The 26,738-nt window shown below is 34.8% G+C and overlaps 5 protein-coding genes and 1 long non-coding RNA gene across 9 annotated transcripts; 3 read left to right on the top strand and 3 right to left on the bottom strand.

Annotated features, from left to right (window-relative positions):
- Positions 1 to 692: 692 nt before the first annotated feature.
- On the bottom strand, positions 693 to 3,520 carry Eys (eyes shut). The gene is made up of 7 exons (XM_070294840.1): positions 3,089 to 3,520; positions 2,626 to 2,774; positions 2,425 to 2,535; positions 2,250 to 2,357; positions 2,026 to 2,139; positions 1,024 to 1,840; positions 693 to 822 (listed from the first exon to the last, which is right to left on the bottom strand). Exons 1-7 carry the CDS (start codon positions 3,397 to 3,399, stop codon positions 786 to 788), a joined length of 1,647 nt encoding a protein of 548 aa, XP_070150941.1. The 5' UTR covers positions 3,400 to 3,520; the 3' UTR covers positions 693 to 785.
- Positions 3,521 to 5,246: 1,726 nt separating this feature from the next.
- LOC138932727 (SET domain-containing protein SmydA-8) lies at positions 5,247 to 8,203 on the top strand. 2 transcript variants are annotated; one of them, XM_070294844.1, is made up of 7 exons: positions 5,247 to 5,866; positions 6,258 to 6,626; positions 6,728 to 6,898; positions 7,106 to 7,292; positions 7,402 to 7,497; positions 7,584 to 7,669; positions 7,736 to 8,203. In XM_070294844.1, the coding sequence occupies exons 1-7, from the start codon at positions 5,324 to 5,326 to the stop codon at positions 7,817 to 7,819; spliced, it is 1,536 nt and encodes a 511-aa protein (XP_070150945.1). In that variant the 5' UTR covers positions 5,247 to 5,323; the 3' UTR covers positions 7,820 to 8,203. The 2 variants fall into 2 exon arrangements, with proteins under 2 accessions (XP_070150945.1, XP_070150946.1); XM_070294845.1 differs by having other exon boundaries at positions 5,250 to 5,866; positions 6,728 to 6,862.
- Positions 8,204 to 8,260: 57 nt separating this feature from the next.
- On the bottom strand, positions 8,261 to 14,109 carry LOC138932722 (zinc finger CCCH domain-containing protein 13). The gene is made up of 10 exons (XM_070294835.1): positions 13,771 to 14,109; positions 13,499 to 13,574; positions 12,947 to 13,347; positions 10,610 to 12,784; positions 9,916 to 10,227; positions 9,483 to 9,825; positions 9,240 to 9,406; positions 8,849 to 9,132; positions 8,654 to 8,762; positions 8,261 to 8,495 (listed from the first exon to the last, which is right to left on the bottom strand). The coding sequence occupies exons 1-10, from the start codon at positions 13,959 to 13,961 to the stop codon at positions 8,387 to 8,389; spliced, it is 4,167 nt and encodes a 1,388-aa protein (XP_070150936.1). The 5' UTR covers positions 13,962 to 14,109; the 3' UTR covers positions 8,261 to 8,386.
- Positions 14,110 to 14,258: 149 nt separating this feature from the next.
- Positions 14,259 to 21,122, top strand: Etf-qo (electron transfer flavoprotein-ubiquinone oxidoreductase). 3 transcript variants are annotated; one of them, XR_011446822.1, is made up of 9 exons: positions 14,259 to 14,385; positions 15,369 to 15,476; positions 15,568 to 15,916; positions 16,005 to 16,311; positions 16,396 to 16,637; positions 16,712 to 17,106; positions 17,212 to 17,433; positions 19,925 to 20,155; positions 20,362 to 20,443. XR_011446822.1 is itself a non-coding variant. In XM_070294839.1 (9 exons), the coding sequence occupies exons 4-9, from the start codon at positions 15,576 to 15,578 to the stop codon at positions 20,523 to 20,525; spliced, it is 1,671 nt and encodes a 556-aa protein (XP_070150940.1). In that variant the 5' UTR covers positions 14,290 to 14,385; positions 14,483 to 14,591; positions 15,374 to 15,476; positions 15,568 to 15,575; the 3' UTR covers positions 20,526 to 21,121. The 3 variants fall into 3 exon arrangements, 2 of the variants coding, with proteins under 2 accessions (XP_070150939.1, XP_070150940.1); XM_070294839.1 differs by lacking the exon at positions 19,925 to 20,155 and adding an exon at positions 14,483 to 14,591 and having other exon boundaries at positions 14,290 to 14,385; positions 15,374 to 15,476; positions 20,362 to 21,121; XM_070294838.1 differs by lacking the exon at positions 19,925 to 20,155 and having other exon boundaries at positions 20,362 to 21,122.
- Positions 18,428 to 24,985, bottom strand: LOC138932739 (uncharacterized). The gene is made up of 7 exons (XR_011446829.1): positions 24,165 to 24,985; positions 23,472 to 23,720; positions 23,043 to 23,409; positions 22,444 to 22,631; positions 20,260 to 20,665; positions 19,732 to 20,060; positions 18,428 to 18,922 (listed from the first exon to the last, which is right to left on the bottom strand). It is a non-coding gene; the product is annotated as an uncharacterized lncRNA (long non-coding RNA).
- Positions 24,224 to 26,727, top strand: LOC138932732 (odorant receptor 10-like). The gene is made up of 6 exons (XM_070294853.1): positions 24,224 to 24,950; positions 25,214 to 25,556; positions 25,758 to 25,979; positions 26,060 to 26,173; positions 26,369 to 26,524; positions 26,631 to 26,727. Exons 1-6 carry the CDS (start codon positions 24,694 to 24,696, stop codon positions 26,679 to 26,681), a joined length of 1,143 nt encoding a protein of 380 aa, XP_070150954.1. The 5' UTR covers positions 24,224 to 24,693; the 3' UTR covers positions 26,682 to 26,727.
- Positions 26,728 to 26,738: the final 11 nt, after the last annotated feature.

Here is a 26,738-nt window from a genome sequence, read left to right on the forward strand (position 1 = left end):
CCGAGCAACATAGTTTCCAGACCGCAAGAAAATTGAAACTTTAACGATCCAAGTTCCAAATACACTAAAGAATATCTCTCATTGTCGAAGTAAACGTGCAATATTATTCCATTCTTAAATGCCGTTCTGAGCTTAACGTAAATTCGGAGTGTTGCGGTTTTGTTGTCGGAGATTATTACTTCTACACGTTGTCTGATAAAAGATTTGCCGTTAAAAGCCGCTTGTGTAATGGTCGAATCTGTCTTGCAGTCGTCAGTATACTGGATGATAATTATAATATAGATGTTAAAATTAACTCTCGGGACTTACATCTTTTTATTTTAAGAAAGATTTATTTCAAAGTCTACATTTAAATTTTTAACAATTATAAAGTTTGTTAATAATTGTTATATATAAACTGCTTACCTCGGTAACATTACGCGAAGTTAACGTGGTAGTACTTGTGGAACATTGAGTCCCCCGGCAAGCGCTAATTTCTGCGGTGCTGGTTTCGATACCAGTAGTTTGACTTAATGAGGATACGTTGGTTGTTAACGGGGAAGATACCGTGGGAGTCTCGTATTTGACAGTCGAAGATAATACTGATGGCAGTGTTGATGAGGTAGTTAAGGGTAGAACAGTTTCGGCCAAATCTACAACCATAGTTCCGAGATCGAAGGTTCTATTTTGTAACGATTCCGTCGTGTATCGGAATGTGGTATTGACGGGGAATGTTACATCGGTACCGTGATCCATGATAGCGCTTGTGGTAGTCTTTTCGTCGATCTGACCTTCATCTGTATCTATCATTGTTGGTCGATGACTAAATGGAGATGGAGTAGTCTAGCGTTATTATAAAATTATTATGAAAAATTTGTATATATAATATATATCTATATGATTAAAAAAATAATTGTTATATTAAAAAAAAAAATATTTAAAATATTGTTATAAGAGAAATTATAACACAAGATGTACGTCAATTTATTACAATATGTATCGATATTCTAAACAAGTGACATTTCAAGATATTTCTGCATTTACCTCAAACTCGTCATGTATTCCGTTGCGCGCGTTAGGTCTTCATTCACCCTCTCGGAAGCCGACGAATATGTTGTCCGATCATTATCCTTGGTAACTTTGCCATCATGAATTGATCTTTCGGTTGGAGAAGAAAATTCCGTACTTTCTGTTTCAGTTACATGAGAGAAACCCTCGGTAGCAGCGGACGACATTGCTGCGACCTCCGATGTTACAACATCATCTCGAGTTGTTTCTTTACTAGTCGTGAAACCTGTTGACGGGACTTCAGTAAGTAAGATATCACTTTCGCTGCTAACACTAGGAAAACCTTCGTCCTCATATCCTGTCGTCGTGGTCGTCTTCTCCATAATTGTATAGCTCTTCGTGTAAAGCGAACTAATTGTTCTCGAGGACGTTGAATACGTTGTAAAACTGGATGTTGATGATAAGGGCACAGAAGTATCCGCTATTGAAGTTGATCCTCTAGGTGAAACAATGGCGGTTGTAGTTTTAATCGAACTTGTTCCCTGTTCGGACGTGTCTTCTACTTCTATAGCGATAGTCGTCGAAGAGAAACTGTATTCGCACATGGAACCACTGTAATTCGGTAGACAGGAGCAAGTGAAGCTGTTGATACCGTCGATGCAAATACCACCGTTTTCGCACTGTGCAAATTTTGATTCGCAATCGTCATATTTTAACTCGCATAATGCGCCGTGATAATCAGGCACGCAATAACAAACTGGATGATCATCCTCCAACAGACATACTGCTTCGTTTTGGCAAGGATTTTCATTACATGGTACAACTGCCCTATCGCAATCTTTGCCAGTAAAACCTTTTATGAAAATAGGTATGTAATGTATAATCAATGTAATAAGGCGAAAAAACATTTTATAATTAATTATTGATTCGAGTATGAATGCAAGATCTTTATAAGATTTCAATTTTATGAATAAAACTTTGACTCCACAAATTCTTTGCTCTTTTTAGATAAAAATCTCTGATCTGTAAACTACTCACCAAATAGACAAGCACAGGTATAGGAAGCTGGAACATTGATACAGAGGCCACCGTTTCTGCACGGTGAACTTAAACATTCGTCAACGTCCACATCGCAGAAAGTACCGGTCCATCCTTCTCAGATCATAAAACCACGCATAAAAAAGAAGAAAAGATATACCGTCAAGATAGAATATAAAGGGAAAATATTTTTTATACATGTATAATAATTTTACACAAATTACCTTCGTGACAACGACAATAGAATGAAATTCCGGGTCCTTCGACGCATTCGCCGGAATTTTTGCATATTGTTTCGTTGCAAACAGAAGCGTCAATTTCGCAGTAATCTCCTAAAAGTAAAACAACAAAATAATAACGTGAAAATTTATTAGATAAATTTGTCATTATATATTGTACCTGAATATCCCTCTGGACACTGACAAATGATGCCATCGTAATCGACGCAAGTGCCATTGTTAAGGCACGGATGATTCGAACATTCGCTATATCTTTGCTCGCAATTCACACCTAATTATTATTTAAAACATATCACTTATATTCTCTTTGATTTTTATAATACATATTTGGTAGGCGAAAATATGAAGAAAGACGTATTACCTACAAAACCATCGACGCAAGTGCAATTATATGCAGCAACGCCGTCATTACACGTGCCACCATTGAGACAAGGATTCGACCAGCACTCGTCCCAATTAATTTCACAATTAATCCCCGTATAACCGTCGATACAATAACAAGAATAGGTGCTGCGTCATCCGTGAAAATTTATTATATTTATATTTTTAAATTAATTAGTGATATTAAAAAAGTTAAATCTCTAAAAATATTTAAGCTTATGAATATTATATTAATTATCAAATTTTGATTTAAATAATTTGATTGTCTATTATATTTTTCGTGTAAGGTATTTTCAAATTTTTACGAAAAAATTATACATATATAAGTTTACGTATTGCTATATTTATTCTCATTTATATCTGCGCGATTGTATCTATATTTTACATCGTCCAACTCTTATGAAATTAAGATTCGTGCTTAGCAAGTGCATGTGTGTATGTACCTGTTTACGTTGTTCAAACAGATTCCATACATGCAAGGGTCCTCACTACAATCCGATTCTAGTGCAAACACTGTTATTGTAGTCGACAGTACTATCAGTATAAGAACACTTTGACACGTGGTGGTCCTCGCGAAAGGCAGGCAATGACTCCCCTTATAAGCCAATCTAAGTAGTCTTACATACCTACCATATACAGCATGATTTATAGCCTGATATATACATATGCCGATTTTTCTGTGATGTGTAAGTGTATGATATATGCACGTGCGCATATGTATTTTGTATGTATGCATCACGTTCATTGTGTACATCGTATAATACGCGTATGATTGGAAAATTTACGTAAAGTCACATTGTAACTAACGAAATATAGCAATCTATTAGCGTTTCATATTGAATAATACAATAATCTTGTAGACTCAACATATGATATACTTCAAGTATCAATTAAATTTAATAAAAAATATGTTTATTTTCATTAAATTTATCAATTATAAGAAGAAAATCTCCTGTATGCAAGATATGTCATTAATATGAGAAGAATTATAAGGAAAATATGTCACAGTATAAAAAATTTTAAAAATTACTATAAGAAAAATTATAATTTCATTAGATAGAATAAAATCAAATATAAAGATATTTAAAATTCTTTGTAGATATATGTTCAAAATGGGAAATATTGTATACAAGTTTGAACGAAAGAGCTGGATTTTGAAGATTAGCGTAATTTTCAATGATATAAAATAGACTTAATTAAACTAGAGCGACAATATATATAGCTTCGCGAGTTATGTCACTGTGCTAAATGCTCGTCCGTGACCTTTCCCGCGAAATTCGGGATTACGTTATCAGGTAAAACGCTGTAAAGAGAGTTAATTATAATTATTGATCGATACGAGAATACTGTATATATTCTGAAAGAATTAAAATTTGCTGATTCTTGAAAGGATTAAAAAAACGAAACGGACTCGCCGAACCCGGGGGAATCGGCCGATGGATCGTTCTTTTCCATTACCTTCCCATTTCTATGGACGGCGAGTAATAAAAAAAAAAAGGGAAGACGCGAGAGTCGTCGTGGAACACGGCACTTTCGATGATCTGTACACAGTACGGTATGTCGCATATATCGCTCTATTATAGACCGTGTATATACGTTGTATGCACGTTGTTCTTGACGATGCCGCTCACGATATCCCATCGACGACAACTCGACCGTAGTCTTAGCAACACGCGACCATACAAATAGTCGTTACATGCTGGATACGCTTGCGTGAAGCGATCGTCGATATTAATAAAAAGAACTTCTGGCTTTACAATTAAATAAAAGTCGAAGTGGATGATGTAGTACTCAGATTTTTTTCGGCTGACAGGATCGTAGAACGCATTTGCAACTTGTATATAAATCGAAGGGTTTAAAAAACGAAAACTTCTTTAATTGATATACTATTATTTTTGGACGCCACTATGTAATTATTGATTTCTTTTTATTATTGCAAATGCGTGCGGAATGTATTTCTTCGTAAATTATAATGGCGAATATTTTTAGTCAGGCGAGAAAGAAAATAATAGATCAATATTGCGCTCTTATACCGGGCTTAAATCGATACACGAGCTGCGGAACCTTTTTATTCTAGCTGAATATAATGACTTATTAAACGGAGAAGAGTTTGACTGACATAGGTATGACATATCTAATTAATAATATAATTAAGAATATACGTAACTTGTTATACACGTGATATATAAAAAAAATCGCTTGTTTTCTTTGAGTTATCAGTATATTATATATTTTATTTATAACCTGTTGGCATTTCGCGAAATGTGTAAACAGTAAACAGATAGATCAGTTGGCTATTTTTCGGTGTCGATGTGCTGCCAAATCGTAATTCTATTTTAAGCTAAGATTTATAATAAGAGCACGCGCTATGTGTGATCATAGAGCAGTGTCACTCGCGTGTCTTCAATTACGCGATATAATCTCAATAATTAATTAATTACCAATTAATTAAGTTTTAACAAGATCCGCAGTTGTTACGAAAACCGAAACTCTCTTCCGACATCGCGATATGTGTCACGTCTGGCAAACAACGTATATCTCTACCTCTGATTTAAACAATGTAAATATTTGTAGAGAAAATCTTGCAAACCCGAAAACAAGATCTCAAAAGTTATTACAAAACTGGCTCGGTGCCTATAGAAAACAATACGCGTATTAAAGATTCGGTATAAAAGACGATGATTAAAGCAAAAAAGAGGCAAAGTTATCGAGAGGAAATATACGCAAGTGCATCCGTGATCCAGATGGAACCACGAGAGACAATGGAGTTGCTCGAAGCCTATCTGCGAGAGAACAATCTTGCGCAAGACGAATCCCGAATATGGACCATCAAGTGCTCTCCCTTGGGAGGTCGCGGCATGTTCGCCACACGGGACATTCAACCTGGCGAATTGATCTTCACGGATGTCCCCCTGTTGATAGGACCGCGATACAGCAAGTACCTATCGATGTGTGTCGTCTGTTACAAGAATAACTGCCCTCTGTTCCCTTGCGATCATGGTTGCGGTTTGCCGATCTGTTCGACGGAATGCGAGAACTCGATGATGCATTATCAAGCGGAGTGTCGATTACTCAGGGAATGGATGCCGACCTGCGGTTCCACCTGGTCTAAGGATCTGTTGCTCGCGGTAGTACCGATACGCGGTCTTATGTTGTCGAAGGAACAACGTAAACTCTTGTATGCCTTCGAGTGCCATTCGAATCTTACTCGTAACTATGAGGTATATTTAATCCGATTTACTTTTCTTTCATATATGATATTTCATAAGTTTCTGATTCGTATAATAAATATCTGATTTTGTAGAAATGTATACAAAAAATGAACAAATCCTTATAATTAATAATGTCTTTCATATTTTGTTTCTTCTATTTTCATACGTGTTTTTCATTAATATCATTATTTGTCTAAAATTTATTATGTAATTATATCATTCTAGATACGTAGACAACATTCTCTATTTTCAATAATGTTACATAGATTTGAATACAATCACTCGTCTCCTTTTCATATTTTCTCTATATAGATATAATATTTAAAAGAAAGAGAAAAAAGAGAGAGAAAAGATGCGATAATGATATATATTAAATAAAGAGTCTAAAATGAACTTCAAGCTTGATCTGGTCAAAAGAAACGTGAGCAACCTTCCCAGCGAGGAGCAAATGGAGCTTATGAGACGTATTTGCGAAGTCTGCAACACGAATTCCTTCGAAGTCGTGATCTCGAGAAACGAGGACTGCACCACGAGTTTACGCGGTCTTTACCCCATAGGTGCGTTTCAGAATCATTGCTGTGTGCCAAACACCAGACACCACTTCGATGAACATCAACGATTGTACGTGAGCGCCTCACTGCCGATCGCCGCTGGCGAGGAGCTCACTATGTCTTACACCGATCTCCTGTGGGATACACCGAGCAGGAGGCAATTCCTGAGGGTCACCAAACACTTCTCCTGCAACTGCAGTAGATGCTCCGACCCTTCGGTATGTCGATACACAAATTAAAAAAAAAAAAAAAAAACAAAAAAAAAACAGTTAATTGCGATAAGAAAAACTTACACGGGACGTTTCTTTTTTTTCTCCAGGAATTCGGATCTTATCTCGGAGCGCTTCTCTGTGCGAAAGACGATTGCTCTGGACATTTGCTACCACGCAATTCTCTCAGTCTTGAATCTTCTTGGATCTGTGATAAGTGCCAGATCAGCATGAACCACAGACAGGTGATATCTAGTACTTCAAAAGCATTATTTTCGCAGGCAATAAAAATTATTACTCTACAACTTTTGTACTCTTTTAGAATAAATATCTTCTCTGCAATTATTGATTTCGAGAAGCTATTTATTTGCGTATTAATATGTTTGTATATTTATTACAGTATTTATATGATTATTTATTTAATTAAAAAGTATAGACAGCTTGAGTTTTATCGTATTGCTATTCTATTAGATTTATCAAATTTACAGATTAAATGCATTCATTCGATGTTGAACACGCTTGTACTTGATACGATGTACAAGACTCCGCGTGAGATTCTAAAATTTATAGAAGCAGTATTATCGAAATTAATTCCACCGACTAATTACATCATGATAGATGTCAAGTATCGTATAATTTCCTACTTTGGCAGAGTGTCGGATCTAAAATGGGAAGGTAATATATATTTTCTATCTTATTTTAGCGCTGCGCGGAATATTTTTTTTACAAGTTATTAGTTTTATATTATACATCTTAATGTGAAACGTAATTTGTGTTATTACAGATCTTACGGATGCAGATCTTAGCATCAAAAAAATGTATTGTAACGATGTACTTTCTATTTTGGATGCTTTAGGTTCTGGAGAATCTATTAAAAAAGGTAACATAATGACTTATTATTTCTTAGTTTCATTATAATCAAAATTGGAAAACAGCGAAAGGTAATATACGGAATATGTTTTCCAGGTCTTGTTTTATACGAGCTATATCGTACAAATCTTGAATTATCTAAGCGCCAGATTTCGGAGAAACAAACACATTCGCGCATCGAGGTATGAGGAATATTAATTCACGTTAATTATACATGTCTTAATTATTGTTCTAAATTCTTTTTTTAGGATAGCGATAATAAATATCTACGGCAGGCAATGAATATATTGCAAAATGATGTCAGTGCAGCCTGTGTTCGAAAAAGTGATTAACGCGAAAAGACACTGTTTTAAAGTTGTATTTATTGATTATTGTATTATATTTGATGTCTAGGATGAATATACATGTGTGTAAGACTATATTTGAAATAATGTATCATATATTGCTATGTATATTATGATTTTCATAATCTAATCATTTGGTTTCGTACTTTAATTTGTATGATATACAAGAAATGTTTGTGGATATATACAAATATAGTTATTATGATAAAAAAATGTGCATAAGCGATTATTATATGATGATAAAAAATACGTATTTAACAGAGATAAGTTTGAAAATTTAGGTTTAAAATATGCAAACATTCATTAATTTTTATCAAAAATGCAAATGTTCAAACAAAAATATGTTCAACCAATAATTAGGACATAGTTTTATATCAATTAAAAGTTATGATACGATCTGTTGTAGTATCAAGTAGATCACTATGCGCGCGCGCGCGCGCGCACCACACACATATAAGGCAGTGCACATATATTTTATACAGCTAATAAAAAATAAAATAAAATACCAAAAAAACTAGTAGTTATTCACAATTTTAGGCATACATTTTCTCTCTTTTATACTACTTGCTGTAACAAGCATTTTGCTTCCTCATATAAAGCAGCACTTGGTTTTAGCGTTTCTAAATCATAATCCACATCTTCATCATAATTTGCATTGTTATTTCTGTAACAAAATTTCATTATATTACGGACACAATTGTAAAAAAATATATTAATGTAAAATTTTCTATAAGTCTTAATTTATAAAGTAACACAAAAAAATTTCATTTTATGTTCACTTTCAATTTATGTTCTTAAATAGCACAACTTAATGCAGCTCACCTGTACAAAGAATCGTTAATAGCGTGTATTGCGCCATTACCTAAATCCTGCAGCAACTGATTTCGCGCGAGCGCCGTGTGCATCAATGCAATATCAGCAAGCAAGAATTCTTTACGATTCATAACAAAGTTTGAAAAATGTTATTTTGCGCAGACTCATTTCTGATTTTAGCAAAGTTATATTAAAAATACTCACCATTTTTTTCATATTTTTTTAGCAGTTTTTTTACAAAATTTTCGCCCGCATACTTCTTAGATATACCAATTCTATAAAAGATAGCTTTGCACTGCCAACGATTCTCTGTAGAGTCTTGATTCGATAAAACAATTCTCCTCGCTTGTGTTTCCTTTACGAGGGATTCCCAATCGACGCCTAAAGCATCGCCCAATCCTTTGCCGCTCGTTTTGATGTCTTCTTCTAGCTCGCCATCAGAAATTTCTTCAAAGTCCATAGTTTCCATATTTTCATCTTCTATATTCCTATTAAAATAAAATAACATTATATAAAAAATTTGGAATAATTTTCATAATGGAAAATTATTATTCACTCTGAATTATAACATTTTATAATATCATTCATATCTTACTTCAATGACATTGTATCGGTGTTATCCTTAGACTTTGAACTGAAAATGGTTTCTTCTACAGATTCCTTCGGAGATAACTGAGCCGGTTCCTGTGCAGTTGATTGTGCGTCGCGATGTGCAGCATCCGGTACTTTCTTGTTTGTCCGCGTTTTATTACTTTCCATATCCTGTCGAGAAATTACATAAACTCGTTAAGTTTTTTTTGCAACAAAAAACAAAAATGCAAAAATATGCATTACATACCGTAGTATCTTCTTCCATATTCAATATATCGTCAGGATCATCGCTGATATCACTCAAATCGCTCTCAGTATGGAGAGTTTGCAAAGAATCATCAACTATGGGACGCTTCGGCTCCGTCGCAACGGATTCCTTGATTTCGGGTTTATCCTTTTGTGAATTCTTCTTTTGGAAACTATCCGTGGATTTTTCTCTCGTAGTTGTACACAACTTGCCTTCGGCAAGTTCCATCAGTTTTTTGTTGATAGGTTCTTCTTTCATGCTGCCGTAAATAGCAGCCTGTTTAGCAGAAGGATGAATTATCGGTTCCTCTCTCGCTTCCGGCGCATTATACGACCGTCTTTTGCTAAAAAGAATTTAATTAATAGAGAATATATATGTAATATTATATTTCATATTTTAATCTTGTATACAAGAGATTATGCTGTATGTTTACTTATGTTGCGTAGATTCTCCGAGCTCCAAGTCTTTCGAGCGTTCGTTTCTATAATGCGATCGAACATGTACGTTCTGATTATCCCACTTCCGCGTATCGCTGGACTTCCAGTCAGCCATTGAACTATCGTATCGGGGGTTGTTCCACTCGTCATCGTGTATCTCCGAGCGAGGAAGACTATCCCTGCCTTCCCATAACGTTCTCGTGCGCCACTCTCGCTCCTCCCATTCCGCTGTCGGATAATTTCGATCCCGGCCGTGTTCCATGTCGCGATGATGTCCTTCCCAATCGTCATTTGAAACAGTCTCATCTCTAACAACAAAAGATAGAGAGAAGAAAAAAGAATGAGTAATATATACTTGGCTATCTATAAGTATCTATTCATTTTTTTTTTAATCTCGCATTCTCTCTCTCCTCTTTCCCCCTTTCTCTCTTTATATATATATATATATATATATATATATATATATATATATATATATATATATATATATATATAGTTCATATAAATGTTAATAAAACTAACATTTAAAAAATAAAAACTTGAAAAATTTTTTGACATTATTTATCAGTTTGCAATTTTTGCTTCAATATTATAAGTGAAAAGCTACATATTTACAGAAAAATAATTCAATAAGCACGATAAAAATAAATGAGTATAACACTTTTTTTATACTATTATTATAATTGTTACCTAATTCCAGCTCCACTATTTCTCAGTTTATCGCCAGTATAAAGAGGATGTCGATGATGATGGTGATGATGACGATGATCATCAAAGGATGTTCGCTCCGCAGTCTGGATCATGTATCTTGATTCCTTAGATCTCTCCTCACGAGCGACGCGTCTCTCCTCAAAGGGACTGTCATACCGTCTGCCCTCGACGGTTTTTCTCCTGTCATCATCGTGAATATGAGTGTGATCGCGATATTCCACGTGAAGAGCCGACTCTTCTTGCTCATCCCAATGCTCCGGCATCCTGCCATAATTTCTACCGAAATTTCTATCCACTTCCACGGCGCGTCGTGGACTAGTCATGTCCCGACGATCCACTATCCGATCGATCTTGTTCGGAATACGATTCGGTTCGATTCGCGTCTGATCCTTCCTGCTATTGCGTTCTGATGCGTGTCCCCGTTCGTATCTCATGCCAAACCGCCTCCCGTGCCGATCCCTATCAAAATGACTGTCCACTATGTCCATCAAATGGTCGCGAGACGATGGTGGAGCGGATGTCACAATCGTCGAGGACGAAGTCGTAGGCACTAGCGGTAACGACGCCGTTGATTGGACGCTTGACGATGCCACAGTATGACCGCCCTTGTCGTGTAAAGGCGCACAGTCCAAGGATGTCTCTCGAAAACGGTCCATGCGATCTCGCGGTGAATTTACGCTTGACTTACTGCGATTTAAAGACAAGGCGTCCTTTTCGATGGCGCCACTTCTTTCATACCTTCCATCCAGACGCAATTGCGTTGAATTTCGTTCCCGTTCAGTGAGAGCTTTCGTCTCAGATCGCTCCCGTTCGCGTTCGCTTCTGCTTCGCTCGCGAACCCCGCTGTTCTTTTCAAATGACATGTCCTTGCTTAAAGGTCGTTCCTTCATCCTGCTGCTGTAACGCGAACTCTTATCCGCCGGAAGATTTAACGTCGTGGACGAAACCAGTGTAGGTACGTCCCTCTCTCGCGACTTCATAGACTTTTCTCTTTCTCTATCTCGATCGCGATCTCGTTCTCGTGTCTCTCGATCTCTCTCCCTTTCACGATCGCGCTCGCGCTCTCGTTCTCGATCGCGATCTCTGTCTCTGTCGCGTTCGCGATCCCGATCGCGGTCTCGCTCTCGCTGCCTCTCGTTACGGCAACGTTCCTGAGATTCATCCTTATCTTTATCGCGCTGAGGTTCTTGCCGCTGATCGCGAGTCAATCTCGAGTGACGCTCCTCTCTCATGTCTTTTTCGCGCTGACCCTCGCGACTCTTTTGTCGCGTCTTGTCGCCACCGTACGTCTTTTCGTCAAAATTGTCCTTGCTTGTGTTACTCCTGCGATAGTTTTCGTCTTGATTCGTTGTCTGCTTCGCCTTATTACTCGAGATCTGCTCGCTTTTTTTCGCATCCTCCCGCTCTTTGCTCTTGTCTCTTTTGTGTGAGTCGCGCTCCTTCTTCTCCACGTCTCTCGTACGACTCGACGAGCTGCCTCGTTTCTCCGGATTTTTTACTGGGGTGACATCCCGTCTCGCTCTTGACGGCGTCTTATCAGGCGTTCGACTACGTCGTGCCTTCGAGGACACGCTTTCCTTGATGTGCTGATGCTTGGCTGAACGCTCTGATGATGATAGAGGCGGCGGTGGTGTACGCGAACGCACATCCTTATCCTTGCATTTGGATCTCAACCGATCATCCGACTTGATCTTCTCATCGCTTGCACGACTTTTCTCCTTATCCTGTTGTTCCTTGATTTTATCGAACGACTTGTATTTAGATACATCCTTGGACAAACATACCTCTATGTCACGCACTTTCTTATAATGCCTGCCATCTTCCTTATCCATTTCCCGATTACCCTTCATCACTTTCGGCGATTCGCTTCTATTTCTCTCCCGTATTTTGCCAGACGATGATGCATGATGCGTTACGGAAATCGACGAGCCCAATACTACGGCTGATGTAGATGTAATCCCGCTTGTAGATCCCTGTTGTATCGCGGGTGATCTAGCGCGCAATGAGCCAGAATGTTTTTTAGATACAGATAATGGAGCATGCTTCTTGACTGACTTAGTGGTAAGATCTTTCTTTGCGGAATTGTTTTCAAGCTTACGTTTCTTCTTATTGACGCCTTTGTCGTTTTTCGCTACCAACCTCTTGAGCTTCAATCTGTAAGATACATAAAAAGAAATTTGATTAATGAACTACAATGAGATAAAACATTTGATATGACTAATGTTGAAATGTGATATAATATATAGATTATTTTAAAATGATTATATTATATATTACGTGTCAAATTTTGAGAATACTATATAAGTATATTCTTACTTTCTTTTCTTTTCTTTATCTTCGTCGTAATCAGTGGAAGCACTGTGATGCCTCTTTGTTTTGATTTTCTTGACTTTTTTTCGTGAATCTGACGTTGATGTAGAAGATGATTCTTCGCTGCTAGAGCTACTACTGCTACTAGATGTACTGGAAGTGCGCGAACTAGAGGAGGAGCTCATAGCCTTTTTTTTCTGCTTTACTTTATCCTTGCCATGTATTTCTTTATCCTTCTTCATTTGTAATTCCAGTTCTCGTTGTAACAATTGCCGCCGTCTTTCCAATACCTTCTCGTCCTCGTACTCGAGATCCGTTTGATTCCACTCTTCTATATTTAAATCTGGGCTATGAGATGCTTTTTTCACGATTTTTGACGTAAGCCGTTTGAAAGGATCTTCAATGAGCTATAATATTGAGAATCAAAAAAGAATCCTCAGTTTACAGCTAGACAATTATTAATTTCAACTTTGATTAATTCTATTGCATAATAAATGCTCTGAAAATGCTGTGTTGAATAAGATTATTATTATAAATATTGAAATGTGATATGCTTACCCCAGATGTACTTGCGATCGCATTATCTTTCTTAGCACGTTTGGATGGGCTTATCAATGTATGTGTATTTGCGTATCTAATTAAAAAAGAGAAACAAAAAATTTATATAGTTCAATACTCTACAATAAGTCTGCTTCAATAAAGAATAATATAAATCAATAATGTAAAATGTAACAATTGATTAGTTGCGAAATTGCTCAATATATATACATCTTGTAGAAGAAAAGTTTTTTCAGTAACAAATTTTTATGAGAAATATATGTAGCGCTCACTTGCAATTCTTGCCGTAGGAACAACTGCCGTTGAGAGCCCAATTTCTGCAATAATCCGATGTATTCTGAGTGGAGGTGGTGGCGATCGCTGGTTTGGTGCCCAACCTCTCAAATACACTCGGCCGTCGAGAAGAGTCTGTATTACATTTCGTAGGATCAGCCGTTATCTTCCTTATGTTTGGTTTTGACATATTATCACCATAAAGCACTTGTATTTTCACAATGGAAGCACATAACTGCGAGCATGCAGATGTTCACGTGCCGTACGGAATCGTCATGCGATGCGATGACTCGACGCGGAATACATACATAGGTAAACATCTTTGTCAGGGGTCAGGATGTGCCACCGATACCAGAATGATATCTCGAAACGTTCTCGAGCTCGAGATATCGAACAACCGTACCGCATGATCGACGCGCATTGTTATTGGCTTACGGCTTACGTAGCACAGATGTCGCTTGACGTACGTTTTCAAGCGCTACTTGCGATTGAGTGAACGCGGTGACAAGTATCGTGGATATATTTTTTATTTTTTTTGTTTATAATTATCGCTGATCATATTGATCGGCACTTGTGCGCGATCATGGCTTTCGTATTCAACGCTTCCAGCACTAGTAAGTATATTGATGTTTTATCTAAATTTTTTCAATGACACATAACTTTACGCGCAAACATTATAGCGTTCGATAATGTCAACTGTATGTTGGTTAGGGTTCGCTCAGCTTTTCCGTCGTGAAGTAAGAAGCGAATATTTATTCGGATAATAACGTCTTTTCGACAATCACACACGATAGTGAAAGATATAATATGACCGAATATCGTACGTTATATAATATTGTATTTAAGATTACATTGAATATATATTGTACAATCGTATGTAAATATTTTTATTATTCGTTTTATTATTACTAAATAGTATTCGTACGTTTCGTTAATAAATGTGAAATCATTTAAAACGTAAGTATTGGCTTTAATTGTATTTTTGATATAATAAAGATTTTCGTCTATCTTCTTTTATATATATTAATCGTTAATAGCGAATGTGATTGATTTTTCATTATGTGATAGTTGAACAGTATAAACGAGTAGACTTTGCCTCCGTGTCATATTTCTACAACTGTATTGTGTCTACACTTTGTCATACGATTCCATTCTTTTATTATAAAGCACGAGAATATTTTATTTTTTTGAATGCTAAAGGCGAACGTAAAAAATTGCAATCAAAACAATGGATCTAGCTTATAGATTTTTTTGTCAATAAATATTTGAAATAACAAAAGGTGATATAAATTAGATTATTGCATTAAATGAATAGAAAAAAAATTATTTACGAAATTTTATTAGGTTAAAGTTTCATGATCGATATATCGATTGCGGTTGCGCAAATGTACGGATTTAAAATTTGAAATTTCGCAAGTATTATGTCGAATTATTATACTTTTCTTCCTTATCTCATACATATATATTTTATTATGAATTATTTCGCGATCGTCAAATATAAGCACGCAAATGTGTTACTTATTGTAATATATAATATTTTAATTCGAATGCAATAATCTCTTCATGTTTAGTTTAATTTTGATTGCTTTTTTGATAGTACAGAGGCTACAAAGGATTTTCCAGAGAGCTTATTCAGATGCCAAATATCCTCAAATCACAACTCATTACACAGTAATACCCAGGGAAACAGATTTAAGATGGAAAGGTAAATATTTGTCTCGACTTTTTTACTTTTAAAGATAATATAGATAATATTAGGAGAAAAATTGAGAGAAAATATCTTCTTTATCTGCTAGATGTAAATATGGAGAGGTATGTGGACGAAACCGACATTTTAATTGTTGGTGGCGGACCAGCTGGATTATCAGCAGCTATTCAGGCTCGTCGATTGGCAGAGAAGCATGACAAGGAACTCAGAGTTACTCTTGTTGAAAAGGCATCTACAATCGGTGAACATATTCTTAGTGGTGCCTGTTTGGATCCAATTGCGATGAATGAGCTCTTTCCAAATTGGAAAGAATTAGGTGCACCGCTAAATACTCCTGTTACGGAAGACAAATTTGCATTTCTTACGGAAAAGAAAAGAATATCTATACCTATTTTTAAAGGAATGCCAATGTATAATCATGGAAATTATATAGTAAGGTGAATAAAATTTATTATAAGTGTAAAAAAAGATATTAATAAATAATGAATGTATTTTGATTGTAAATATTCGTATATCTATGTATAGATTAGGACACGTTGTAGCATGGCTTGGTGAACAAGCAGAAGCTGCTGGTGTCGAAATGTATCCTGGTTATGCCGCATCAGAAGTTCTATATCATGAAGATGGATCGGTCAAAGGAGTAGCCACAAATGATGTTGGTATTGCTAAAGATGGTTCACCCAAAGATGTATTTGAACGGGGCATGGAACTTCATGCAAAATGTACCATATTTGCAGAAGGCTGCCATGGTCATCTGACAAAACAATTGTCAAAGAAATTAAATCTTAGGAAAGATTGTGAACCACAGACATATGGCATTGGACTAAAAGAGGTTATTATCAAATTACTTTCCAAAATTAAAAAAAATTTAAATATCAAAAATATATATTTATAAAATAAAACATATCTTTGGTAGGTTTGGGAGATAGAGCCAAGCAAACATAAACCTGGAGCAGTTGAACATACAGTTGGCTGGCCACTTAATAGAAATACATATGGCGGATCATTTTTATATCATCTGAATGAAGAAATACCTCTAGTCGCTGTAGGCTTTGTTGTAGGATTGGATTATACCAATCCCTATCTATCTCCATTTAAAGAATTTCAGAGGTTTAAACAACATCCCAGTATTAGATCAACATTTGAAGGAGGAAAAAGGTTAGTATTTGTAATAAGAAATTTATTTCGATTATATGGTTTTGTATTCTTACACTTGTTTTTCCTAATTACAGAATAGCTTACGGTGCTAGAGCATTAGTAGAAGGTGGATTCCAATCCATTCCCAAGCTTCAATTTCCTGGTGGTTGCCTTATCGGATGTACGGCAGGTTTTCTAAATGTGCCCAAAATTAAAGGAACTCATAACGCTATGAAAAGTGGCATGTTGGCTGCAGAAAGTGTTGTTGAAGCGATTATAGACGCAGAAAATAATATTTCATCAACAAAAGGCTTAGAACCGAAAACATATACAAATAAAATAAAAAATAGTTGGATCTATAAGGAACTGAAAGCTGTAAGAAACATGAGGCCCAGTTTCCATTCTTCTCTTGGACTTTATGGTGGCTTGATGTATTCAGGATTTTCCATGTTAGTGGGTGGAAGAGAGCCATGGACTATTTCCCATGGAGGTAAGCAGAAATTTCTACAATTTCTATATTTAGAAAGGTTTTTTTGAAAAATGCCGAATTTTTAAAATATTTTTGAAATTTATTTTCTATTTATTATCTTCACAGGACCTGATTATAAGAAGCTGAAATCTGCAGCTGAGTCGACGCCCATAGAATATCCTAAACCGGATAATGAAGTGTCCTTCGATCTTCTATCATCAGTGGCTCTAACCGGTACCAATCACGAAGCTGATCAACCAGCCCATTTGACTTTGATGGATGATACTATTCCAGTGAAGAGAAATCTAATTGAATTTGCTGGTCCGGAAGGGCGATTTTGTCCTGCTGGTAAGTCAATTTATGCATGATTTATTTTACTTTAGTAAATATATCATTTTTTAGTAAATACATCAGTAGAATCCTATTGTTGCTATTAACATTGTTTATGAATTCTATGCTGCAGAATTATCTTCTGACAAATTATCTTAATACCAATGATAATAGATTTAAATTAAGAAATTTTATGAATGTTTTTTTTTTAAATTTGTTTATTCTTTTTTTGTGTAATAAATGCATATGAATTACGTGTTTGAACCAAAGAAGTCAAATCCAGCTAAGAAAGCTTCTTCAAAATAACCTATTAAAACACAATAACAAAATAAACTATTTTACTAATTGAATAGATTTTAATGATAAAAGTTATATTCTCTTGCACAGATACATTTAGCAAGTTTATTTCGCGAAAAAGTAAATAAAAAAACAATCTTTAAAAACTTTTGTGTTTCCAAGAAATTAACTAATAATTACATTAATAAATTTATTAATTACAAAATATAAATGTATTTTACAGTTATCTCTTCTTATTTGTTTGTGCTTAATTTGAATTAAATGTATTTAATAAAATACAAGTATTTGTTCCGCGCGAATGCTAAAAGCGCTTATTAATTGAAATCAATTTACTCAAGAATGTTTAAGAAGCTTAGGTTATTGGTATAAATAGAAAAATTCAATACATTACGATGAAAAAATAAATTTACTGCATTGTGAAGTTTGTTCCGCGTAATTTTATACTCTATTACTTTTATTTCATTTCATTTTTTAATATTGAATAGATACAAAAAATTTTAAAGCTATTTTTTGGGTTTTTTTTCCGGTAGACAAATTGCTTGCTATGTATCCATTAAAAAAAGATGAAATCCGTTTTAGGATCTGTTATTAAAATTTGTTGAGATAAATGTAAAATTTATTATATTTGCAATGAATCTATTTAGCTTTCAACTTTTTTATTTCTTACGTATATATGATTTTGTCAAATATTTAATTACTTATAGTAAGTAATAAATTTTTGATAAAATCGTGTATGCACGTAAGAAGTAAAAAAGTTGAAAGCTAAATAGGTTTATTACAATTGTAATAAGTTTTACGTTTATCTCAGCGAAAAGTGAATTTATATTAATACATTTAATAATACACGTAACTAATATAAATTCTCCTGTTCGCGAAAATCTCTTTTATGTAAAATTATTGGGCATTTTAAGAATATTACGAAGCGATCAATTTTGTCCGCGATAAATTTCCGCAGTCTGCAGGCAATCCAGCTCCTTCCTCTTCCGTCCTCAAACCATATCTCCGTCCCCTCCCTTTTTCCAGTCTTGTCGGGGGTTTATCGACCGTTGTGTCCTTGAACCTGAGCCACCCGGACAACCCCCGCATGGCTAGACAACCCCGGACCAAGCTCAATCCCAAAAATCGAACAGCGCCCTGTAGCTCCGGCCAACAACCTTGCCGCCGATTTATCCTTTCTCTCTTTGTTCTTTGACAATTTCTATCATTCATCCTGTAATGTATCATTAATAATGAAAGGTGTTTCGATTTATTCATAGAATTAGTCATTGATCTTTTAAAATTTGTGATATATTATCATAACATGGTGTAATTTCTCATATTACATATAAGTTTTTGCTAAATTAAAGAAGTTTATCTCTTTTCATTCCAGACATATTTAATAAAAGAAAATAAACACACCTTTAGTTCAGCAAAATATTTCTGCGTCACGTACATATTGCAACTCTAATTATCATTAAATTTAATAATATATAATTATACTACGAAAAATTATCGAGCTTGTTGCTCCAACACCAGAAATTCAAAGCCAGTACTACATTCACAGTACAAAAATTAGGGTTGAATTTAGAGATACATAATAAGAAACGTAAAGCTCATCATTGCTACGAGAAATCACATTAGCATGTTTATATAGACAGCTATTTGTATCTATAGACAGGGCGATTACAATCAAATTAAATTATATTACATTAATCATAATTTTATTATATTTTTTATAAATCTAAGATATTGATTTTTTTTAATGATAGGTTGTCATAATTTCTTTCTTTGAATGTTAAATGTCTTGGAATTTTATTAAAATTAAAATCCTATCGGAGTAAAATTCATATGAAATTTTTAAAGAGCTGAACAGAATTTTGTAACTCTCGACTGTTGTCAACCTACTTATTATTATTTAGTCAAATTCTCGATATTCTGACTTATTGAAACTTGTACGATTCGAAATCTATTGGCGCTACAATTTTGCAACAATCGGCATTTTTTTCATTTAAACTTTATCATTTATGTCTGAAAGTTTACCATATATGGACTTTCTATACACATCATGTTGCTTTCGAACTAGATAAATTTATGCGTCTATCCTTGCACCATTGTTTCTCGAGCACCCTTGATTTTTACGACGTATTCCTTTTTCATTCTCTGGTCTTTCCTTTCCGTCTCTGGGGTTACGTCTTCCTGTTTCCCTTCACGGACCCGGGGCATTGGCGAGAAGCTCGTCTGGGAGCTTTCCTACAGGATAACTGCGCCGTCTGGAAGATGGTGGGGACCAGATTATCGACTGTCTGGCCGAGGACACGATGTGACCTTCGCGGTGTAAACTTCACACTCCGAGTCAAGGATATATGTATCTGTTGAATAAATCGTACCGAATAAAGCGTTCTTCATATCGCGAGATTTTTAATATTTTCGTACAACAGGAATGCATGAAAATAATGGAGTAGTAGTGAGTTAATTTATCGCATTATTATATTAGTAAATTTTAAGATAGTAAATTTTTTTGCTTGGCATGTCGAATAATTTCTCGGTGATCGCCGGATATATATTTACCTCCGGTACATATCTATTTCGATTCTCCGGTGCAATCGTTCGGATTGAAAGATGCATGTCAGTTTTGTAAGTCCGAAACACATATGTGTTACCTGCTTTCAGGTGTTTATGAATTCGTGCCATTGGAAAGCGGAGACGGCGAGAGATTGCAGATTAATGCGCAGAATTGCATTCATTGCAAGACTTGCGATATCAAGGATCCGAGCCAAAATATCAATTGGGTCGTGCCTGAGGGTGGCGGTGGACCAGCTTACAACGGCATGTAAATTCGATCGACTAATGAATTCGGTCGTTGAATGCGTTTGAACGTGCAATGTTCCATAATTATTTCATTGCTCAATATTGGCTTTATATCTTTTTCGACGAACCGTAGATATATCGTGGTATCGTAATTATGTTTTCGATTCTGCGAATATAATTGGGTATTTTTAATGATTATATGCAACGAGTTTTCTGAATTTTGTGTGTTACACGATGGTGTAATTATTGAATATATTGCACAAATAGTGTAATTATTTCTGATTCAAACGGGCGATTTATATCTTTTTTATCGTGTGCTAGTGTACATACGTCAATTTCGTAATTGTACATATATAAAATTCTTTTCCATCGACGGGCAATTTATAAGATTTATTACTTGCTAGGATAATGTTTATTTAGATTGTTGAACAGATTGGGAAATATCATGTGATACATTAATTTGATGAGAAATCTATGTGTTCTCTTCCTAGATGTCTTTGCGATATACTTTTTTATTGAAAGTATAAGAGAAATAAAATGTTTCTCGGATGCAAAGAGAAACATTTGTATAACAGTGTTCTATTGTTACTACTTTTTGATATTAGTTTAAAAATGAATCAATTTGTACATTATATTTTTTTATACAGGAAAATATATATATTTACAATTCCAATTTGTTATGCCAATGGAATGTGATTTTCATCTGGACTCTTGTCCGCTTTTTTAATAATTTACATCCACATAACTCTCCTTCGATAACGACTATGAACTATTTATAAAAATTCAATAAAAAATATATTTTCAAAAATCTGATGTTTTCTTGGAAATCTAGAAAGCATCTTAAGAATTTGTTTTACTAAAAAATATTGTTATTCTGGATCGATCCTGATTGAAATTAAAAGATTATTAATAATTTTCGTATAACAAAAAGTTGAATTTAGTATTTCATACATCTTCGAATTTATATATATATATATATATATTTTCATTCAATTGTCGAAGTTTTATCACTCATTGAGGAAGAATAATCTAAAATCTATATCGCGAAATAGTAAAAGTGTGATGCTAACTCTACTAATAGGGATAGATTTTATAAGAAAAAATTTTATTCTGGAATAAAATTAAAATTTTCTACACACAAAATATAAGATTTAAAAATATCATAAATACATATTTATATTTATACTGAGTTTTTTGAAATTGAGGAATTTATCGATGAAAGACATTTAAACCTAGAATTGGTATCGAAGTTGACCCAATATCGTTCAATCTCTTGCTATTCTACTGGAATTCGCGTCCCAAAGCGCGCGTAAATTTTTACAGCATTTTTGCTTATTATTTCGTATGTGTTGGCAATACTTTCTATCTGCCGATATTATGATTTCCTATGAGACCGCGCAAGATGACCGAACAACGTCTAACAGTTTGGAATAACTTAATTGCAAGGATGATTTATAGGAGCGATTATGACATGTTTCGCGCGAAATGCAACTAACGAATATAATTCGGTATATATTTATATTTATGCGATTTCTCTTAAGTGAATATTTTCTCAAAAAATAAGTTTTATAATAACGAATGTGCGATAATAGTTTTGGTTTACAAAAATGTGAAGGTCATTGCAATCTTTCACTGAGAATTTTTCAGGATCAAGTCGGTTTTCGCCGAAAGTATTTCCGTAACATACAATTGTCGTGATACATTATATCCTGCGTTGTTATTTCTCGTTTTTTTATTTTCGCTGGCAGAAAGTTAGAGGAACGAGAGAAGAGGAGAATGACGTTTATCATCGTGCTTTTCCAAAGGAATTATTTCACGCGATACATTTCTCTTCAAAATGGCAGTGATGTATACATTTATATGAAATATGTGAATCTTACATCTGCGCTCGTCGGGAGAAAATAACGCATTCACTCTGCCGTTGATACGGATAAAATTTATTACCTGATGTAACTTTATAGGAACGGAGAAGGATAAGAGAGGCTCTCATCCGTTCTGCATGCGCTGTTGTAAAATTGTCGCGTTATGTCACATCGTGGAAGCCGATCCGAAGTACTAGAATTCTCGCAGACGTGAATTCATGCAAGCACAATATTTATTCACTCGTTGCACAGGTATTTTAGATTGAAAAACTAAGGAAACAATTTTAGAAAAGTAATATTTCTTTCCGAGACGGTTATATTTCTTTTATACATCTCTTTTACACGTAAACATATATATATGAACAAGTATACGTTTAAAATTTACGTTTCGTTTAATTAATTTTCAATGTATTCCAAAATTAATGTAAAATATTAATTTGCTCTAAAACGATTACATAATTTACGAAAATATTGCTCAAACGTAATGTGAATGCATAATAAATACGATAAATTGAACGATTTGTTATTATATTTCATAATCTGTAAATGATTTATAGATATTTTAATTTTTCACTTACTCGAGTCTAAAAAGAGTGAGAATAATTCAATAAATTATAATCATGCAAAGCTTATGTCTCGTGATCGTATAACTAACGACGTAAAATTTGATAAAATACGCACGATCAATCCGTCTTTTATCTCCAACAATTGCCTTTTTCCGAGGATCGTTGATGAAGCGGTCGTTGCACATTTAGATACGCTTCATGCAATGATCTTTGACCTGGCAATTGCAATCGAATGGTAGCGATTCCGAGCGCACAAGCAGCACTTTATTCGCTATTTCTACATTAGGGATCAACTAATCCTTCATGGACAATTTTTATGGTACAGTTAACCGTACGATTTCATCCGACATCAGTAGTATACATGATTTATGGTCAGTCGCGCCCAATCAGGAAAGGTCCAAAGGAACCTCTTTCAAAAGAAAGGACGTGATAAAACTGCGAAATACTTCGGTTTCACGACGATTTCACATATCCGCGACTAGCTGTAACAATTTCCGGAATTAATCAATTGTCGAGAAGTACAGATAGAGAGAACGATACTTACGAATACGATTGGTGCGTAACCCGATGGAATTCACTTTGTGGCTGATCGGCGTTTGGACGGATTCCTCATACAAATTCCTGCAACGCATTCTTCGAACGATTTGCTGCTAGTTACCGTGCGACTCATTGTCAGTACTAGTACCTCTTCATTTACATTCTCAAGCGTTGCCGAACTTCCTAGACTTTTTGTGTTTAATTTTTAACGAGCAACCTAAAATTGAATATTCTTCGACTGGACGGACGATAAAATCTGAAATAAAAAAAAAAATATAAATTTTATTTATTGTAAATTTTGATATCTTAAACACTTCACATAGTAATAAATTCCTATGTACATAAATTGATGCGCTTTTAAGGAAATTAAACAAAATTCTTTTAAGAATAATTTTATTTTATGTAAAATTTTATTTATTTTATTTTATTTTGTGTAAAAAGATACTTTTTTGTATATCCGACTTCATTCATTTTTCACTGTTTATTTTTAGAATAAAAATAAGTTTGTCAATTGATCAAGAGACAAGGAAACCGAAATTTCGATTTATAACGAATTTATTTGTTCGCTAACAAATGAAGAACACTATGTGAATCACAACAATCAGCACTCTTTTTGTTAATAAACTCATTTTGTATATATATGTCTGTGTGATTCATATATATTATGTAGTAATGAATTAATTTTTAACACTGCACATACAGTACTAGATATATGTAGAGAACAACTCGGGAAAAGAAATCAGCACTCTCACGCTGGTCGTGCCGAGAATGTTCGATTCCCTCCTTTGCGAAATCCTCCGTCTCGCTTTTGATCATATCTCATTCTCAGTAGCAAAAGCGCAACCGCTCTGCATTTTTAAAGCAAATAACATTGCGCTCTCAATGATACTCGACATGTAAAGCGCGCAACTTATTATTTCAAGTTCTCTTCTTTTCGTCGAGAAGAAGTCTGAAATTATACGTTGTAGTTTCTTCTCTTATAATATACCATTCGTATATGCGATGAATAATTTCCGAACGGTCGACGACCACCGCGGAGGGCTCGTGCTTGGGCGACGACCCTTCCGGAATCCTTGAGGATAACTCGGCGTGGCGAGCGATGAGATTCCTTACGTCGTATCAAACTAGTAACATTGCGGTAACTTTTGGACATCTACCATTAAGGGGGCGATATTAAGGAAGCTTATTGTCAAAGAGGAGTCGTCTCGTTAATCGGAAGTTAATGTAAAATGGGTTTCACGACCACCGTGAGTCCCGTGGTCGAATTCGGGTTGCGAGCCATCGGGATTTGGCCCGGTTCCCCGCGCAGTATGTTATATCGGATCTATTGGACGATCTCTTTGAGTCTCGCGCAAATATTTCAGTTCAAATTTATCGTCACCTGCATCAAAACTAATAATTTCCCAAATCTGGTAGACAGCGTGAGCACTTCGCTGCCTTACAGTTTGCTTTGCTTGAAACTCATTATCCTTTGGCTGAATCAGAGGTAAGATATTTCGTTATATATAATCATTTTTCGATATACAGGCCGAAAATGTCTTCTATTAAGTCGTTGATCATATATGACGATTTTTTTGGTTTATCTTATCGATAAAAAAAATCGACGAAGAAGCTTAAGAAATTAGTCGCCCATCGACAGTGAATACCATATCCGCGAAGAGTTATGATTTTCCTTTCCATAATTTGTAGTTAGATGAACATCTAATTTGTGTGAGTCAGTTTGATATACGTTAAGGATAATCTTTTCAGATTATTTAACGATATTTTAACATCGATATCGCGGGATTGGCGCAACTGCAATTCCACAGTTTACAACATGCGTATCATGACAAATAAAGCGAATCTGTCGCATCGTTGCTCGATGTTGATTATCAGTGTATATTTTATGGCCGTCATAGTCTACATCTCCGTAATAATAGAATTTAACAATATCAATGTTGATTCTGTTGAAAAGGAGCTCTTTCTTAAAATGCAATTCCCCTTTGTTTACGAATTCTTTCCTGTTTATGAAATCGTTATGTTCGTTCAATTTGTTCAGTTACTGAGTAACGCCTCGGTAATTGGGATGCTAGATGCGCTGGTTATAACACTGGTAAGCTCTTTTCGCTCTCTTACTTTCATAGTCTCTCTTTCTTTAGATTTATATTAATATTGTTTAATTGTATAAACGATTATTCTTATCTTTCTTTTTCTTTAAATTTGCCTAAAAATTGATGTTAAAACACTAAGTCGTTTCTCTAAATCTTAAGATCCACGAAGCATTGGCTTTCACGCAGTGCTACCTTGGTTTTAGATACTACACGTAAGTGGCCAGATAGATATCGTATGTCGAGGATTGCTCGAGCTATTTTCGGGAAAACGTGAGTACAAGGACGCAACAAGCGCAATTATTCGCAAACATCAAGATATTATTGTGCTCTCGGATAATATCGAGAATCTCTTCTCTTACATCGCGCTGTTGCAATTTCTTACGAATACACTTGTCATATGTGGTATAGCGTTCGCGATCGTGACAGTGAGTCTCGTTTACGAATATTTCGTATTAATAAAACGATATATATGCATACATCTGGTAGTAACGATTTGATATTTCAGAGTATCCAAACCCACCAAGGATATGCCTTGCTGTTGAAGTCTCTTTTTTTTTACATTGCTATCACTCTGGAAGCTTTCATTTTTTGCTTTGCTGGAGAACATCTCAGCAATAAGGTTTAAATAAGCCTCTGTCTCATAAATATTAGTATTATAAAAGAATAATTTTTATTTTGCAAAAGATTATTTTATTGCACGAATTTTTCTCAACATGATAACGTAATCTTAAAAAGGCTGATGTCTTTTTTACAAAATATATAGCAAACTGTTTAAATATTTCATGTTTGTTAACGATTTTTCTCTTTTTCACAGAGTAGATCGATTGCAAATACAGCTTACGAGGCTCTTTGGTACAACGCGAAACCGAGCGAAAGTCGGATTTTATTGATTTTAATGCTTAGATCACAGAAACGATTGACTTTAACAATCGGCAAATTTGACGATTTGTCTTTGGAAGTTTTTGCGGACGTAAGATATTTGAAAAAGTGCATCTTCTTTTAGTTATATACGATGTTCTTTTTTAGTTAATATATATAGAATGTTCTTCTTATATAAAATCAATATTATATTTCAGATTTTAAAAGCTTCAGCATCTTATGTATCGGTGTTGCTTGCAATGTTTTAATCAGCAAAAAATATCTACTGCAGAGTCTACATATAATATATATATATATATATGTAT

The sequence above is a fragment of the Polyergus mexicanus genome, unplaced genomic scaffold (genome assembly GCF_030449975.1).
Source record: "Polyergus mexicanus isolate NDT 795.1 unplaced genomic scaffold, iyPolMexi1.0 SCAF_4, whole genome shotgun sequence".
NCBI lineage: Eukaryota > Metazoa > Arthropoda > Insecta > Hymenoptera > Formicidae > Polyergus > Polyergus mexicanus.